This window comes from Dryobates pubescens, chromosome 17, assembly GCF_014839835.1.
Source record: "Dryobates pubescens isolate bDryPub1 chromosome 17, bDryPub1.pri, whole genome shotgun sequence".
NCBI lineage: Eukaryota > Metazoa > Chordata > Aves > Piciformes > Picidae > Dryobates > Dryobates pubescens.
This window is the reverse complement of record NC_071628.1, coordinates 388,815-405,987: the sequence shown is the minus strand read 5'-3', so window position 1 is coordinate 405,987 and position 17,173 is coordinate 388,815. Positions and strand designations below refer to the sequence as shown.

The 17,173-nt window shown below is 40.4% G+C and overlaps 2 protein-coding genes across 2 annotated transcripts in view; both read right to left on the bottom strand.

Annotated features, from left to right (window-relative positions):
• CERS3 (ceramide synthase 3) overlaps positions 1-8,690 on the bottom strand; it is a 50,370-nt gene extending 41,680 nt beyond the window's left edge. Inside the window, exons 1-2 of the mRNA XM_054169175.1 lie at positions 8,511-8,690; positions 5,709-5,851 (exon numbers count right to left, since the gene is read on the bottom strand). Coding sequence (XP_054025150.1) covers positions 5,709-5,713 — 5 coding nt within the window. The 5' untranslated portion in view covers positions 5,714-5,851; positions 8,511-8,690. The remainder of the gene's footprint in view (positions 1-5,708; positions 5,852-8,510) is intronic.
• On the bottom strand, positions 8,682-17,013 carry LINS1 (lines homolog 1). Its single transcript, XM_009899897.2, has 6 exons — positions 16,609-17,013; positions 16,422-16,511; positions 15,110-15,251; positions 14,257-14,844; positions 10,472-10,652; positions 8,682-9,590 (listed from the first exon to the last, which is right to left on the bottom strand). Exons 1-6 carry the CDS (start codon positions 17,011-17,013, stop codon positions 8,699-8,701), a joined length of 2,298 nt encoding a protein of 765 aa, XP_009898199.2. The 3' UTR covers positions 8,682-8,698.
• Positions 17,014-17,173: the final 160 nt, after the last annotated feature.

Genomic DNA, 17,173 nt, shown 5'->3' with positions numbered 1-17,173 from the left:
CCTCATTGACAAGCCAGGAGCAAAGAACCTCTTATTAGCCCTTTCTTCCTGCTTGCAGTCGGCAAACAGAACCCATGGAATAGGAACAGACAGGTCAGGGTTAGACCCAAGTGTCACCTCACCCAGCATGCTGTCGCTGAAAGAAGCTACTAGCACATGTCTAGCGAGGAGTACAAGAGCAGAATAAACACAGACAGTAACTGATGATCCCTCCAGCCTCCAGCCGTGTGGGGCTTGCAAACTGCCTAAACCATAGATGGTGCTTATGTAAATAACACAGGAGAGGCTCCCTCCCTGCCTTACTTTCCACAGCTCATCTTGAGTATATTGCAGCTTTCATCATCACCTGTAAGGCTGCAATAAAAGCTATGACCCAGGCAATATTTGGATCCTCTTCATTTATCTCCCCCCAGAGAAAAGTGTGGATTTGTCCATATGATCTTTTTAATTCTATTTTTCCCCCTTTCTTTTTCAGGAGCTCTATTTTGCAGCTATTGCAAGTCTTCACTCCTATTATACAACTGGGAGTGGTATTCAATAAACTGATGCACCAGAAAAATACTAAAGATTAATTATTTCAGAGAGGTATTGTTATGGCTTTGCTGTTGCTTTAAATTATCTCCCTACTTTCCCACATCTGAGCCACCAGTATGAATCAAGCAGAACGTTTAGGAGCACTCTGCCAATCAGGAAACCCTGCAGCAAGCTGATTCATGGATGTCTTGGCTAACGCTGTGGCAGTAGTGCAGTAAGTAATTGGCAGAAACACCTCCTTCTTATGCCTGAATCCACGATTTCTTCACTCTGACACCACATTGCAAAACCCATGTTTGAGCAGAGCAATGTGAAGCTGCTGAACAAAGTGGGGAAAAGTAGGTTTACACACGTTTTGAGGAGCATTTCTAAGGCAGCATCCACTGTCTGTGTAGAACTATTACACGATTAAAGATACTGCATGGTAAGTAGCAAGGTAAATATACTCTCTTGATCAAAACTGCCCACTGACCTTTCAAATTACTGCTGCACTTTCCCAGTGCTTATCCCTCAGGGATCTTAAATTTGAATGATGCAAAAAAGGAAAACCAAGCAACTCTGTATGTCTCACTAAGGAGAAAGAAAAATATCCTAAGAGTTACTAATGCTTACTTGCAGCACACTACTTAACCATGCAACAATTAAATTTAACTAGATAACAAAGTGTGTATTTGACTCAATTATTTCACTTATCACTGGCAATCACGTGTAGTTTTCTGTGAAAAAAGTATTAGAATAATAAAAATACACAGAATTCCTTTCTGTCCATTTCCAGCTGAATACAAGTGAATCCATACATTGGATGTGAGCTTGCACCTGAGCTTCTGAGCAGTTACATAAGAAAGATTATAGTATTAGTTAGCTTTCTCAAGATTTACCAGACAACCCTCTTGGAAACCTTGTGAGAATAATAACCTTCTAGAATCAGAGCTGTTGTGTATGATGGTACCTGCTGAGGGAAGAAAAGAAAGCCAAAACAAACCCAACCCCTTCAAAACTGCAGGATTTCTTTTGTTTTGCTTTACAGAAAAAAATCAAGATTCTTCTGGGAGCCAACAGAGGAGTTCTAAATATATTGCCTATTAGAACCTAAGTACTAATCTTAGTGCCTAAGAGCCAGTCTACAGCTGAGCGAGAGTAGGCTTAGTCTGGATCTTAGGAAGAAGTTCCTCAGTAGGAGGGCGGTGGGACTCTGGAATAGGCTGCTCAGGGAGGCTGTGGATGTCTCCCCTGTGGGGGCATTCAGGGTCAGGCTAGACGAGGCCTTGAGTAGCTGAGTCTAGTTGAGAGGTGTCTCTGCCCATGGCAGGGAGGTTGGATGGAGTAGATGGTCTCTAAGGTCCCTAAGCCACTCTATGATTCTTGTTGACTGATTATCTCAATGGCAGACATATGTATACACAAAGTGAGAATCAGTTTAATATAATAACTATTATTATTATTTGGACTGTGAATTCTCTTTTCACCTCTAGTGAAACCTGGCTGCTTGCAGTCTGGCATTCCTTCAAGATTAAGGTTACAATCCTTGATATTCCTACACTTTCTGCTCCTCAAAAAAAAAATCAACTAAAAAATTAATCATTCCAAGTCACATGTTCAAGGACATCAGTATCCCAACTCATAATCTTGCAATCAGTATTTTAAAAGCTCAGCTCCTCTTCACATGAATTCCTATCTTCTCCTAATACACCAACCTTGCCTTATATCAAACAGATGAAAGCTCAGAAAGCTTTCTCCTCAGGACCTTTCCTACTAAGAAGTATGCTCTGATTCATAATCTGTACAGGTTTTTAAATAAGGAGAGGGTAATTTGTAATTAATTAATCATACATTCTGTCATAATTGAAGACTAGACACCTGATTTTGAACAAAGCAAGCACTAAGGCAATAAATACTTGTACACGAATGCCTTTGCAGGACTGCATCAGGAACACACACAATTTGAACACACAGGCTGAAATCTTCAGAATATTTGTCTTTTAAAATTGTTTCAGAACTTGGTTCCTGGAAATTTTAACAAGAATTAGAAAATTCAATACTCTGAGAAGCAATAACACGAAGAAAAATGACAACTGGATAAGCAGGGGATGTCAGTAATAATACCAGACAGATAAAAACAGTGCAGAGAAGTGAAGGAACAGTAACACTCCACTGCTGACCCAACCACCTCACTTCACTAAAATGCAAACAACAGGACTATTAGTAGGCTTCAAATAAGCCTTAGGAAAAGGGCTGCAGGAAAAGACCTTTCCATTAGCTGGGGACTGCTTTTTAACCAATTTCTCTGGCACATGTAGCAACTGAGTGATACAAACACCACAATTATGGTATCTTTTTCAAGTAGTTATCAACTCCCGGCTGCCTTTCATTTACCTGCAGAACATAAGAGTATCAATAAGCCTTCAGAACAGCAGTTAAGAATGCTCTTGTCTCTAGAGGCACAGAGATGTGTGTGGATCTAGTGAAGAATGAATCTGGCTGCAGTTTAGTCAGCATTCTTCATGTGCAGTCTGAGTCTGTTTTGTCTTTAAAACATCCTTGGTGAGAAGATTATCAATTAATTTTTTTGCTCCTTCATTTAGCATCAACTGGCCAGTGCTTGTCAAATTCACCTGATAACCAGCTACACCAGAGCAATTCCAATCCAACTGCACATCCACACTTCCACAAAGTATGTTCTAATACATTTGAAAAAGAGTAACTGTGGTTGCTCACAGTTATAGTAAGCAGTGTGCTACTCACAAATCTTTCCCTCCAAATACAGCACTGCTAATGTACTCAAATAACTGAACACAACACTCAAGGTGTGGCCTCACCAGTGCTGAGCATGGGGGGATGATGCAGGAGACCACTACACAAAGCCTCCTGGCTTCAACACTAGGGATTTAATAATTAGTCCAGCCAACTCTTTCAGAGAGTTTTTTTTAATCCATTTTCAACAGTTCCAATAATATAGGATGAAAAAGCTGTCCCATTGATCCCTGGAGCTGGAAGCACTGCTTGGCCAACCATATGAAAATCAACCAGCAGGATGTGTAACATTTGCACACAGGGTAATGCTGCAAATGTTGTTTGATTTCATTACTGCAAGACTCGGAGCATCAACCTTCGTCCATCTGCAATCCCTCTGATGCTTCACAGCCAGCAATTCCCTTCTCTGCATCAACAACTAATTGAAGATTACAGCAAATACTGGCATCATACTGGGCAACATTTATCTCAGGGAAGAAGTGCTCCTTTAGAGGCACCAACATTCTGTTGAAGATACCAAGTAGGAGATTCTCCCTTGCCAAGATAAATAAGTACAATAAAATAGTTTCAGCTTTGCATTTGCCACATAAGGGATCTTTGCCCAATTCTGACATCAACAGAAAGGGAACCCCATTTCATACACCATTGCTTTGAGGAATATAGACTTAAGGAAGCCAAGTGGAGTTAAACTTCCAGGAAGCATTATTTTCTTTTGTTTCAGTTCAATTCCTACACAAAGAGCTGTAAAAGGTCTGCAGTTACAAAGTGACTCTGAGCTGACAAGCTCCAGATCATCACACTTTTAAGATAAAGCCAGCAAGCAAAGACTCAACACTGTGAACGCAGGAATAGGCACACAGGACTTTGTCACTTGACAACAAATCTTGTTTCCTTAATCAGTACATGCTGACTTGCAAAATAAGCTTCACAATCTTATCCCTTGTTTTTCATGTAGCTATTACTTCTTTCAACCCAGCTATGGACATTTGGAAAGTCTTTGAAACTCCAGGGAAAAGCTTTCAGGTTTCAACTCTCTAGCACCAGGATGAGATGGAACAGATTCCTGGACAGCTGTCATCATAGAATACATAGAATAAACCAGGTTGGAAGAGACCTTCAAGATCATCACGTCCAACCCATCAACCAATCCAACACCACCCAAACAACTAACCCACGGCACCAAGCACCCCATCAAGTCTCCTCCTGAAAACCTCCAATGATGGCGACTCCACCACCTCCCCAGGCAGCCCATTCCAATGGGCAATCACTCTTGCTGTACAGAACTTTTTCCTAACATCTAGCCTGAACCTCCCCTGGCACAGCCTGAGACTGTGTCCTCTTGTCCTGGTACTGGCTGCCTGGGAGAAGAGACCAACATCCGTCTGTCTACAACCTCCCTTCAGGTAGTTGTAGAGAGTAATAAGGTCACCCCTGAGTCTCCTCTTCTCCAGCATCTAGAACTCCTGACAGGGTTTCAGGGATGTACACAAACCAACCTTCCCTAGCACCTTGCAGGGCAGCCAGCACCCTGAGTTTGTGTGTGCTACTTTCTTAAACATTTCACAATTGAAAAAAATTCCCTATTGAAATTGTTGGTTTGCAGCACAGGGAAGTAGGAACCAGAAAGAACCAAGGGTGTTTTAATTGACCAGGCAAACTTTTTTAACACAAAATGTGTTGTGTTCCTTCCTTGCTTGCAAAAGGTAAACCAGCAGCAAGCCAGCCTGTCTATTAACAAGTGTCTCTGACAGTTATCAGCAATAAACTCACTTGCACAGCATTTAAAAGACAATGACTTGGAAAAGCTTAAATCCCTGAGATGATTCTCAACCAAATCCAGGTCCATGCCTGCTGTTAAGCAAGGGATAGTAAAAGGCTGCCTCTCATCCATGCTGACACATAAATTTGCTTCTACCAAGATTTCAGAGTGAGCCAGGAAGCCTGAAAGTCATACAAAATACAACAAGGATTTACAAATTTCCTTTGGACAACTCTTTAAGGGAAAATACACAGAAGTAATGACCACTGGCTTTTCACTCCTATCCACAAAGTCTGTGATTCTTGATGCTAACTTCAGGCTCCATCCCAGACTGATGCTGGAAAAAGTACAAACAATGCCTACCCTGCAGAGACACATCAGGGGAAAACCCAAGAAGACAAGGCACCTTCTTCCCAGCTTTACAGGAGTATTGGAAACACAGCAGCTCTCATTTTTCGTTCTTGTGTTACAGGATGAAAACTCACATTACAAGTCTTAAAACTAGAATGGAAAGCAGCCATAAATATATTGGAGTAAATCCCATTTGAAGAACCACAAGTAGGGAACCACCTGGATTCAGCTGTAATGGCAGTCAAGCTCTACAAATAGTCAGGTTCAAAAATATTCCTTTTTAAGAGCACATTCTCTAGTGCTAACTGCTTACCTCATGAAAGTATAATTTATTCTATTGATGTTGACTCCTCAAAACAATCACACAGGCATAAATGGAGACTGTAGACACTTCAGGGTAAGTTCTCAGATAGAAAACTGTCTCCAGACAGGTCACCCAATTTCTTCTGAGTCTTGCTTTGGAATAACACAAGAAAAGTTTTAGGTATCAATACTCAAAGGTAAGGTGTCTCAACCTTCTAGCAGTAACTGACTCACTTCTTACAGTCTAATTTAATATTGGTAAGAGGTTTTGTAGCTGAGTTCATTTGTTCTGCTCACTGACATAACAGCTCTTCCTACAAATTTCTGATACTAAAGATTCAAGCCAAAAACACCTTTAAAACCAAACCCAAACAACAACCCAACCCCTCCCATCCCATCTTGCACATTCACCAATGGATTAAAATGCAAATTCTTTTGCAAAGTGTTTTCTTTTTACTAGACTTGTTGAATGTAACCATAGAACTACCAACCACCCTCACTGCCCACACACACTCTGCACAATAAAAGGAGTTGAGTCATGACAGTTTTACTCCATCTCAGGTCCCACAGTTCATAAATGGTGAACTACCAACACATGAAGGTGTCCAGCTGCCAGATACAAACCACATTTACCCATTTATACCACTAAAACATTCTGGGAATTAAAACAATGGCTGAGAAGTGAAACATGTGGGAATAATCACAACTAATAACCACCTGGGCACAAATCAGCCTCATGCCTGGAAGAATTAGATACGGTGAGACTGCAGTTGGATTTGTTGTATTCAAAGATCAAAAGTTGTGAATTCTACAGGCTGTTCTGAGATGCCTAAACCTTTATTTTGTAAAAGGTTTTATAGCTGTAGTAATCACTGGCAAGAAGACTAGCACTTAAAATCCCCAAATTATCTCCCACTCTCCCCTTCCCACCCTGCTTATCAGTGTATGAGGAATACTGCTACAATTAGCACAAACCAAGAAATGCTGAATAATGTACTCAGTGAAAACAAAGCAGTTGTTCAGTTAAACATCTAGCAAAAGCTAGATTAGAAAAATATGATAGGGGAAAGGATTTCACTGAAATAAAAGTACCTACCTACACTTAAAATCGTGATCTTGAGAAATTCTTGCTCAACTGCCTTGCCAAAGGCACTTTTCTAGTCTGAACCGAAAAGTTCCCAAGTTGTCTAGAGTTGTATCTTTGAACATGCCCAGAAGCATTTTGTCCTGACAGAAAAGTGCAACTCAGCATCCACAGCATAACCAAGTTCCAACCATAAAGAGAAACCAGGCATTCTTCTGGTTTAGGTTCTAACTAAAGTAATTATAGGCACGAATGGAAAATTCTCCATTCGTTGACATTCTCACCCATTCCTGTGCACAGAAGTTCCTTCAGGAAGGCACCAGAGCACAGAGAACACAGAATGTTCTAATCTCCTATATGCCAGTGCAGGGGGGCACTTTTTCCTGCAGTCATCTTGAAAGGGTAAGACTGAGGCTCAAACTGAGAATTCACACTGCTCAAATGCCTCTGAAGAACACTTTAATTTTCAGCTAAATTATTCCATAAGCTTCATCTGGTTTTCTCCCTCTCCCAATTGTTCTGATTTGCCAGTTCTAAGATCAGGACTAATTTAGAAGATGGCCACAGAGACTTAGGGGTCAGAGTTACCTGCTCCAAAGACTCTTCATCTCAGCTCAGTATCTATTTTAATTTAACACAAAACAGCTATTTAAAAGGGAGATAAAACTCACTTGGTTTTCAATCAGATGAGAGGACTTACCTGTAAGAGATGAATCTAAAAACTGCTTCTTACAGTTCTGACCAGGTCTGAGACTTCAAGAGTAGTCCCTGTCATCAGTACGTCCCCACTGCCTAACCCATGCAGGATCATTACAAGCTGCACCTTAAGCATACCAACATTAGGTGGCTTCCTGCTAAGTGCACGCACTGGTTTGGATCCTGTTCTGGACTAACTCTCCCCAGGCAAAGTGACACTCACTTTTCAGGTTATTCAAATTAGCTCTAATAAAAGGTGTTAAGTACAGGAGTTTAAATCCAACATCCATCTCACTGCACTACAGACACTTAAATTCTAGTTATATAGTCTATACTTACTTAAAATAATGGATAGGAGGAATTCTGCTGGAGTTTCATTTCTGTATTGCCTAAGCTTGATTTTGGATGCAATGCTCCATTAAATTGTTCTATAAATAGGCAATATATGCATTAGTCAGACCTTTCCTTTTAACTGAGGGAACATATCATATAGGATTAAGAAAAACTAAACTAAATTCTCAATGAAATTTTAACACTGCTAATTAAATCAGGTAAACAGTAAAAGCTAAAAAAAAATACACAAACCCCACCAACACCACAAAAAACCCCAACCAAACAAACCAAACCAGCAAATAAAACTTCAAAACAACAAGCAAAAACCCCAAAACATTCCAGACATCAGTTGAGCACTTTGGGCAAAGAAAAGTGCGGCATGGATTATTGTGACTGTGGTGGCACATCTGAATGCCCACTCAGAGCAAAGTTCTTATGCAGTACCCACAGTATAAAGACCAAACTGTCCCCAGTTAAAACACTTTTATTTAGCTCAACTTCTAAGCAGTCAGGTGTTGCATTAACACTGCACTGTAGTACATAAAACACTACCAATCTGGCAATGACTTTATATGTTAGGTATAATTGCTAATACTTTAAGTATCACATGCTGCTGATATGCTTTTACGTTAGTCATTTGTTATCAAATTTCAAATACTTAACAGTTAATCCTTCTATGCTGTACCCTGATATACATACCATGAATAAGCCTAGAACCCTGAGGTCATGGATCATCTCACTGAATGCAACTGCAGATTTGTAAGGTGTCAACCAAAAGCATGTTTATCCTGTTTCAGGTTAAATATGCCAACAGGTGCATGAGGCACAAGCTTTAGAAGTCATTAAACTCATGGAAATGAACAACACTACAACACTTCTTTGGCTTGTTATGGATTCACATTCTTGCTGAGCTTCTCAACATGGCTCAATAGTTTTAACAATGCAGATGGATTATATGGGAAAAGATTTCTTCTCTGCAACCTAGAAATAGCTTTTTGCAGTTCTTCCAGACATTTTGTTGATTGGTAAAGCATTATTCTCGGGGGAATGATGTTATCTGAAGACACCATACCAGTCCAACAAGATGAGGTATTAGATTCCTTTGGTTTCAAAGGCAACACTTCAGACCTGAGTGTATTCTGTTTATCATCCGTGTAGTTGCAACCAGTTTCCCCCGTCTTGTCCCTATTATTTGAAGGCACCTGCTTTGTGTTTACCAAACACTCTTTCCCATCTGATTCTAATTCTGAATCTTCTGAGCTGTCATAATTAACAAGGCTTTGAAGAGAACCCAGCAGAGATGTACTATCACTGTATATCAATGAGTTAGACTGGTTAGACTCAGCAACTTCATTATCACCTTGCTCTGTTGTAAACACTAAGCAACTTTGAGAAGCAGCCAAAGATCTCAGAGTTTGTGGTTCTGGTTCACAAGCATTTTGCAAGCTCTCATCATTCACACAGCTTTGCTTTTCTCCTCGAGGTGTCTCGACAGAAGAGGAAACTGATTGGAAAGTGCGGTGCTTGGTATCAAAATGGCTGCAGGCCTCCACAAACTGATGCCAGTCTTCTTTAAGAAGTTTTAAGTACCTCACCACGTACTCCAGAAAGCAAGTCTCTGATGAAATCAAAAAATCTAGAAGGACTGTGGAATCAAATGCAATTTTTTCTAGAAAAAACAAGAAGATGCAGTGAGGATTAAATCCACTTGCATGGGTAAGGAAGTTCCAGGTTCCCTCCTCTTTTTGGCTTAAGCTCTCAGCAGCATCACGCAGTAACCTGCAAAGTGAACAGATTAAACTCAGGGGAAGCTCACAGGCTTTCTAAAGCCAGGTACGCTCAGGACACGCTGGTCCTGCTCTTTCGCTCTGTCAAAAGGGAAAAACCAAAAAAGAACTTTTTGTGTTAGAATGACAAAGAATGAAGGCAGGTGAGGCCAGAAGACTGGACAGGTTAGGAAGCCAAAGCACTTTAAACGCTCCTTGAACTGCACTCCTCCTTTGGAAACATTCTGGAATAAACAAAGTCACTTGAAGTACATAAGCTGTTATTTTAGTATTTTTGTAAACCTCAACAGAGATCAGCTTTCAGGACAAGAAGCACACTGAGAAAGAGCAGCCTACTCATGTTTAGGTGTCTAAGAATTGTATCTAAGATACTACTTGCAGTATCAACATTTGAAGCCTCAGGAACCTTTCATAAACTAGGACAATATCTTATGTGGTAATTTAAACAAAACAGCAACAGTCCAGGACAATTTACTGAAGCATACACTGCAGTTGTTAGCAACAGAAGTTTTTATCAACTAGTGAGAATTACAGTCTCAGAGGGCTACTTTGCCAGAAGTCCCTGAATTCTTGGAGTTTAACTATAATACCACATTCTTGTCAGGCTCCCGCTGTTGAAAGTCTTGCTTTTAGCTTGCCTTTTAACCACTATTTTAGTTTGTGAACTCTTCACATCCTCTAACTCAGAACAATTAAGTACTTATTAGGAAACTATTGCACAACTCCCTCATTTCAATCAAAAAACCCCACTTGATTTATCAGCATTTGTCCTGAGACTTTATACCCAAGCAATCAATAGGAATGCTATGTGCCTCACAATAACCTCATTAAATTGCAATTCTTATAGTTCTGTCAACTAAAAGATGCACTAACCTATCAAATTTTAAATAAATGAGTAATAAAGCTTTAGCAGCTTCCCACATATCATCATCTTGCTCTATGAAAATCAAGGAGAGCCATTCGCACTGGTGTACAACTGGGTGAGACTGCGGGGAAGCCTTCAAGTGACTCCTCCAGAACACCAACAGCTGGGACATGGAACTCTGAAAGTCTCCTGAGGAAAGGAAAAAAAAAAATAAAAAAAAAAAATCCATGAATCTTGCTGCACTTCTGTTACTAATTACAAACAAAAGAGAGTTTGTTGTTTTAACAGTGCAAAACAGTTCATGAATGCATTTGTTCCTTTGTAGCTCAACCACACAGCAACAGATTTTATAGGCTACTTCTTGCTACCAAAGAAATCAAGAAACATCTAGCAGAAAAACCTTACGCAGTTTTCTAACCTCAAATTCAATGTGAATGGCTACTCAAATACTAGAATTTGTGATCACAATTAGATGCTGATGGCAACATATACAAGTAACCTGCACAAGATTAGTTCACTCAGTGGGTATCGCCCCCCCTCTACCCAAGACAGTTAAGGACAATTTATCAAACGGAATTCTTCATTTCCTTGGAGTTCAAGGAAGAATAAGCACAGGTGACCTGGAGGGTTTTGGGTACAACCTAAACTTGCACATTTGATGAACAAGGTCACACCTCCACAAACTTGCACAGATCAGCAAACCTACCAGAAAGTGGCTGTACCAGCACAACTGGGGTTTACATTCTCCTTTAGCTCCCCATTTAGGTAGCTTTCTTGGTACATCACACACTGCTGAAAGGTGAATTGCAGTCAAGGCAATGCCACAGATGCCACAAATGAGCACTCTGCTGAGATTTCATCTCAGGGTGTTCTTCCATATGAAGTAACAACATGACTGTGATGTTTTCATAGGACTGAAGCAACCTCCCCCCATGTGATTCACTGTAGAAATTAACTGGTGATGTATAATGGATGGGAATGGACTGTCATTTCTACAGCAAAACAAAGTATGGAGCTTGCAGTATAGCCATATTCTTTATAAAACAAACTCTTCATGGATGATGTTTGTTTTCAAGCACATTTCAAGGTCTAAAATCCTTGCTGAAGGACTAATACAAGTGATACTTTCCTGCAAATTTTTATTCCCCTCCCTCTAAACACTGCACCCTTGGGTGGGAAAACCACCTTAAATTTGATGCCTTTTTAGTGCAGTAGATTACTCATAACTTTGCATTCCTATGACAGACTCTTTCCCTTAGTTCAAGGAACTTACTTCTTCAAAACTACCGACGTACCCAGGTAGCAAGCTCTAGGTATCAGTCACTCATGCAACACAGATACATTCAGTGTTTAGAAAACAGAAGAAAAAAGAATAATAATAAAAAAATAAATACAGTGGCATCCATCTTCAGCTGTGCCAGAGGTACTCTGTTAGAACTCTTAATGCTGCTGGAAGTGTACTATGGCTTGAAGAGCTCAGCTGCATCATTTAAACAGATATAAAAATGATACATATATATTTATATATAAAAATATATAATCTACATATGAAAATATATATATGATTACTGCTGTTGAAAAATTTCTTGCAACTTGAGAATCAGTTTTACTTACCACCTCATCATGTGGTTTTCCTCAATATTTCAGATTTGCTTTTCTTTTTTGCAAGTAGTAAGAACAGCAAATTATCTTTGTTATTAATACATAATATTTAGACTCGAGGTGAGGAAAAAGTTCTTCACTGAGCGAGTCGTTCGTCACTGGAATGTGCTGCCCAGGGAGGTGGTGGAGTCGCCGTCCCTGGAGGTGTTCAAGGGGAGATTGGACGTGGCACTTGGTGCCATGGTCTAGTTGTGGGGTCTGTTGGGACAGGTTGGACTTGATGATCCTTGGGGTCTCTTCCAACCTTGGTGATACTGTGAGACTTACTGTTCAGATTGAAATTTTATAAATCAAAGCTATCTGGAAATTACTGTCAGGACTGAGATGAATTAAAGTTAAGCCCCTGTAATTCATGTTCATTTGGAAAAAAAAAGAGAGATCAGCTCAGGAAGCTCCCCGGAAGGCAAGTTAGCATATTAAAGCATTTTGGTGCTTGTTTGAACCACTTCAGTTAGTGTTACTAAAGGGGAAGTACCGTTCCTTGCAATGTGAAATTCCTCTTGACAGTTGGGGTATTTGAATCTAATTAAAGAACTCATTTTGGTGTCATAAATCTGGAAAAGAAAAGAGGATTTCTTTTTTTTTTCTTTAAGGAAGAATTTTCACAGAGATGTCTAAAATAAATGTAACCTGCTTTTTTCAATTCACTTGCTCTTAGCCAGTCTCAGTCTCCATGCATTTTTCAAAGAGGGGATCTGTAAATAACATATTCTCTGCAAACCCTTAATAAATCTCCAAGAATGCAACTGACATCACAAATAGAACATCTCCCAAAATGCAGAAGTGTCAGAAGCTGTTTTGCAGAGGCCTGCAGCTCTTCTGCACACTCGAATAAATCAGAAATTGATTTTATGCTTGCTACATAATGTAGAAATATAAATAAACTAACAGTTGCATCTGGAACTGGTATTAAAGTCTCTCAATATGTTCAAAACATTCTTTCAAAAGAAACAAATTATTTTTTATTTATTGCCACATCATCAGTTGGCTGACAGCAAGGAACACCCATTGCCACTTGTACTTGACCAGAAACTCCTTCAGAAGTACCTTTCCATTTGTGACATGAAGGGAAAAATTACACCCAGGGACAGCAATCAGATGATGCCCATCATGTGCCTTTCAGAGGTAGAAGGGAGATAGGAAGATGGAATTCCAGAAGTGTGTCTCAGGCAAAAAGCCTCACCCCACTTCACTGTAGCACAGAAGACTACAAACTGGCTCCCAGTGTGATGCAGTGAGATGTCCTCTCCCATCAGGCACACAAGTTACACAGCATTCCCTTGCCATCCCACTGCTTGCCTCCTGGCATTGCCCCAGCACGAGAGCCAGATCTGCTTTCCTGCTCATCTAATTCATCTCTTCAGGAGAACAAACACACTTAAAGTAAGCAGGTATGAAAAGTATGCCTCACACCTGTTAATTCAAGGACTAGACATAGAAACCAGGATGAAGACCACAACCACTACACTCTACCAAGTTCCACAACTTCCCTGTCTCTCACTTTACAGCCTCATTACTTTTACCTTTCCTACCACTGCTGGTTTTGCCCTATTAAATTATTTGTGCAGTGATTCGTATCTCTTGGGAATTTCTGGGCTGACAACATCCACTTTCTAGGTATTTTGCCAGCTTATCAGGCTTTTGCACTTGCTCAGGGGTGAAATTCTGAAACACTGAAGGTGACCACAGGCCTAAGCACTTACCCATATTCTCCCATGCACCCTGCCACTCAGAATTAGCCAGCCCTGTCCCCCCATCCCTCATCTCTCCTAGTGGGGCCAGTCAGCTCAAACCAATGCAGTGCTGCAGGCTCTCTTTTCCAACTGGAGAAAAGCCTGGTGCTCCTAAGCTGCCTCAACTATTTAAATATTAACTTCTGTTCCTAACAGGAAAAGTTCAGTCCCAAATGCAGCTCTTCCAAGCTCCCCATATTGCAGGGCTAAGGAATGCAAAGAAACAACTAATTAGGCAGGACACAGTGACAGCAGGTTTTCTGGGTGGGTCTTCTCTTTCCTCCATCCCACCACGCCTAATTCAGCTGAATTCCATTCATGGTCTTAATCAGTTGTTAGGACAATGTGAAAGCTTTCAAATTCTTAGTTCTTAATGAACAAAGCTAAGAGACTATTACCTTTGACTTCAGCTTCTGTAGCAGAGTTCTGAAACTTGAATTCCAGTGCTTTAAGCACAACCAAACTTAGGGCTCTGAGAACAGTTTGGTCAGAACCACCCTGAGGATCATCTCCAGGAGCAGGATCACTGCTTCCAAAGTAGCTGGCCTTTTCCCTCAGTGGGACCCCATTAAGCCAAGTCAAATCCACAACCTGCAGAACAGCATTACTCAGAGCAAACATATCTTCATCTAGTGATGGAGTTTGTGAGAACAATGATCCACTTGAAGAATCCTCTCTAGACTTGTAAAGGACACATTTTTTAAGAAGCATAATGAACTTCTTCTTGATTAAATAGTGAATTGATGAGCTAATGAGGTTCAGGACATGAGAAACTTTCAAAAACAATACTCTCTGGCATCTGAGCAGCTCTAATTCATTTCTGGAAGCCAAAAGTGCTTCAAGCAGATCTATAAAACTGAACAAACTGTTTGCAGCTTCAGAATAAGGAGAAGTATATTGGTTACTGTCAAAATGATGGAAGAGAATGGAGTTATAAAATCCTTCAAGCACAGCATCAAGAGGAGCCAACAACTTCTTCAGAACACCTACAGCAACAAAAAAGAATGTTAGTTGGAGTGTCACACAATTAGCCAAATCATCAAATAAGCAGAAGCCAGGTGACTGTGGCTACTTAATTTTTCAGTTTTTAAGCATGTTTAAACCACTATCTTTTTCATAGTACTTTGTCACCTCTTTGTAAGGAAGAAAACGTGTTCTTCAGAGACGCTGCTCCAGAGGCGATTTACCAGTAACACTCCCCCCCCTAGTGGGCACTCCTGCATCGATAACATCAGCAAACTCCCATCGTACCTGCTTTGAGTAAAACCTCGTCTTTCAGCACACTGTTGGTAACAGCTGCAAGAATCCACAGACATTCTGCTACCTGGGTATTCATAGGGAACCCTGACAGAGTCTGCAAGCTGAAGGTGAGCCAGGTGACATTTATTGTGTTCTAAAAGAAACACATTCAAAAGCCAATCAGTTATCATTTATGCAGTTGCTGTGCAAATTAAATTGTAATACAATGGTTAAAAACTGTACACCTAAAAAGGTTCAAATGTAGACATAAAAAACAAATACAGTATCTGTCCAGTGCTTTCCAAATGTGAAGTCACACATGCATGCTATAGGAGATATCGGTGTCATCCAGAAAGGGAAACTCCCAATGCCGTGTGACCTTCCCCAAATCAGATCACACTGGAGACTGACCACATCTGAATCTGTAATTCCCAGACAGAGAACACTTTGCAAGAAACATTAAACGCATTTCCGAGGCAAATCTACCTTCAGAGATGCTACAATGGAAGCTAGGATACTCATTCACTCAATAAATAGCAAGTGAAAAAACCCTCAAGTAACTGAAATACTCGAACAAGAAAACCCAGCAAAGCATTTGATTAACTTTTGGTAGGTTACTACCACCTACTGCAGCCCCTAACAGATATCACATAACTGAAAAAATATTTATAGGCCACTTTTTAGATACCTATATTGCAAGCTTAAAGAGAGTATTTCTTGTTATCTAGGCATATTTTACCTTGAAACAGCTTCAGAAAATTGCAGAATTTTAGATATGAAGAAATTCCACTTCTCATTACAACCTTCTGTTATACATCTGATCTCCCTTTCTATGCTTCACATGTCTGCTAAAACATTTCAAATACTCTCTTGGAATATTTATTACATCTCTTTCCTATCCATCACTTACAACCCAAAGCTCTTAAGACACTCTTTATGGCAGAACTATCACAGTGTTACCTTGGGTACCCTTCATATTGTTCCTGATACTGGAGCTAAAGATGGTTCAACAGAACCGTGTGGTATTTTGGGGACACTAACAGTCTGTGCACAGCAGGGGACTGTGGATGTGCCTCTCAGAAAGCTGGACTTGAGCAAATGTGCAGGCAAGAGATGGAGAAAAGAAGCAGAGTTGATATTGCTCTGTGGGTCTGGTCATGAAAGAAGCTTCTTTAAAAGTACTGATAGAGTTCACTGTACTCGTATAGTGACTGCTTTAGTGCCATACAGGCACCATAGAAACTTGGCTCTGGAGTCAAACACAACTTGAAAGCACATATTGACCAAGTTATTGCTTTAAGCTGTGAAGTTATGCCATACCCACCTCTTTCTTCAGCTGGAAAAACACAAGAGATGCTAAACATTTTGAAGCCACGTGAGACAACAGTTGATCATGACTACCTAGCAGACAAACCTGCAGATATATAGAAAGAAAGAAAAAGTATCTAAGGCATGTTCCCTTTTTGTATCCTCCTTTCACAAAAATCTTTCAGAAACCAATAAAAGCTTACCAATTTAGAGTCAATTCTTGTCCCCTTCAGAAGAAGGACTAAGATTTCACAGTACTTCTGTCTCACACTGAATTCAGTTTCCTGGGACTCTGCTCTAGCAACCATTGTCTTGAACAAGGTTAACTGAAGCAGCATCACTTCTCGCCGACAGAATGAGTTCATGTTTGCAAAGCTGTTTGATATATTGTCTGTTGTAGGGACAACCACACCTGATGTATCGGTGTCCTGATGGCTCCCAATACCACCATTACTAGAAGGCAGATGCATCCAATTACATGATTCACCTCTTTCTGGTGGCTGCTCAACACACAGATCAAGTAAGGAGGTGTAATGATGGCTTTCCCGTGCCAGTGGAATGCCTACCAGTACATCCTTATACACCTGCTGCAGAAGAGGGATCTTCATTATGAGAGTGTTCAATACTCCAGCAAACACCGTATGTCTTCACTGGTTATGCATGCTCACTGCAAAGCAGCTTCCAAGTTGTTCTTACCCAGCAAGAGAAACAGAAGCACTGTCACACATTTCTCAGTTACCTAGAAATAAACAGTTTGCGGTTACTGGA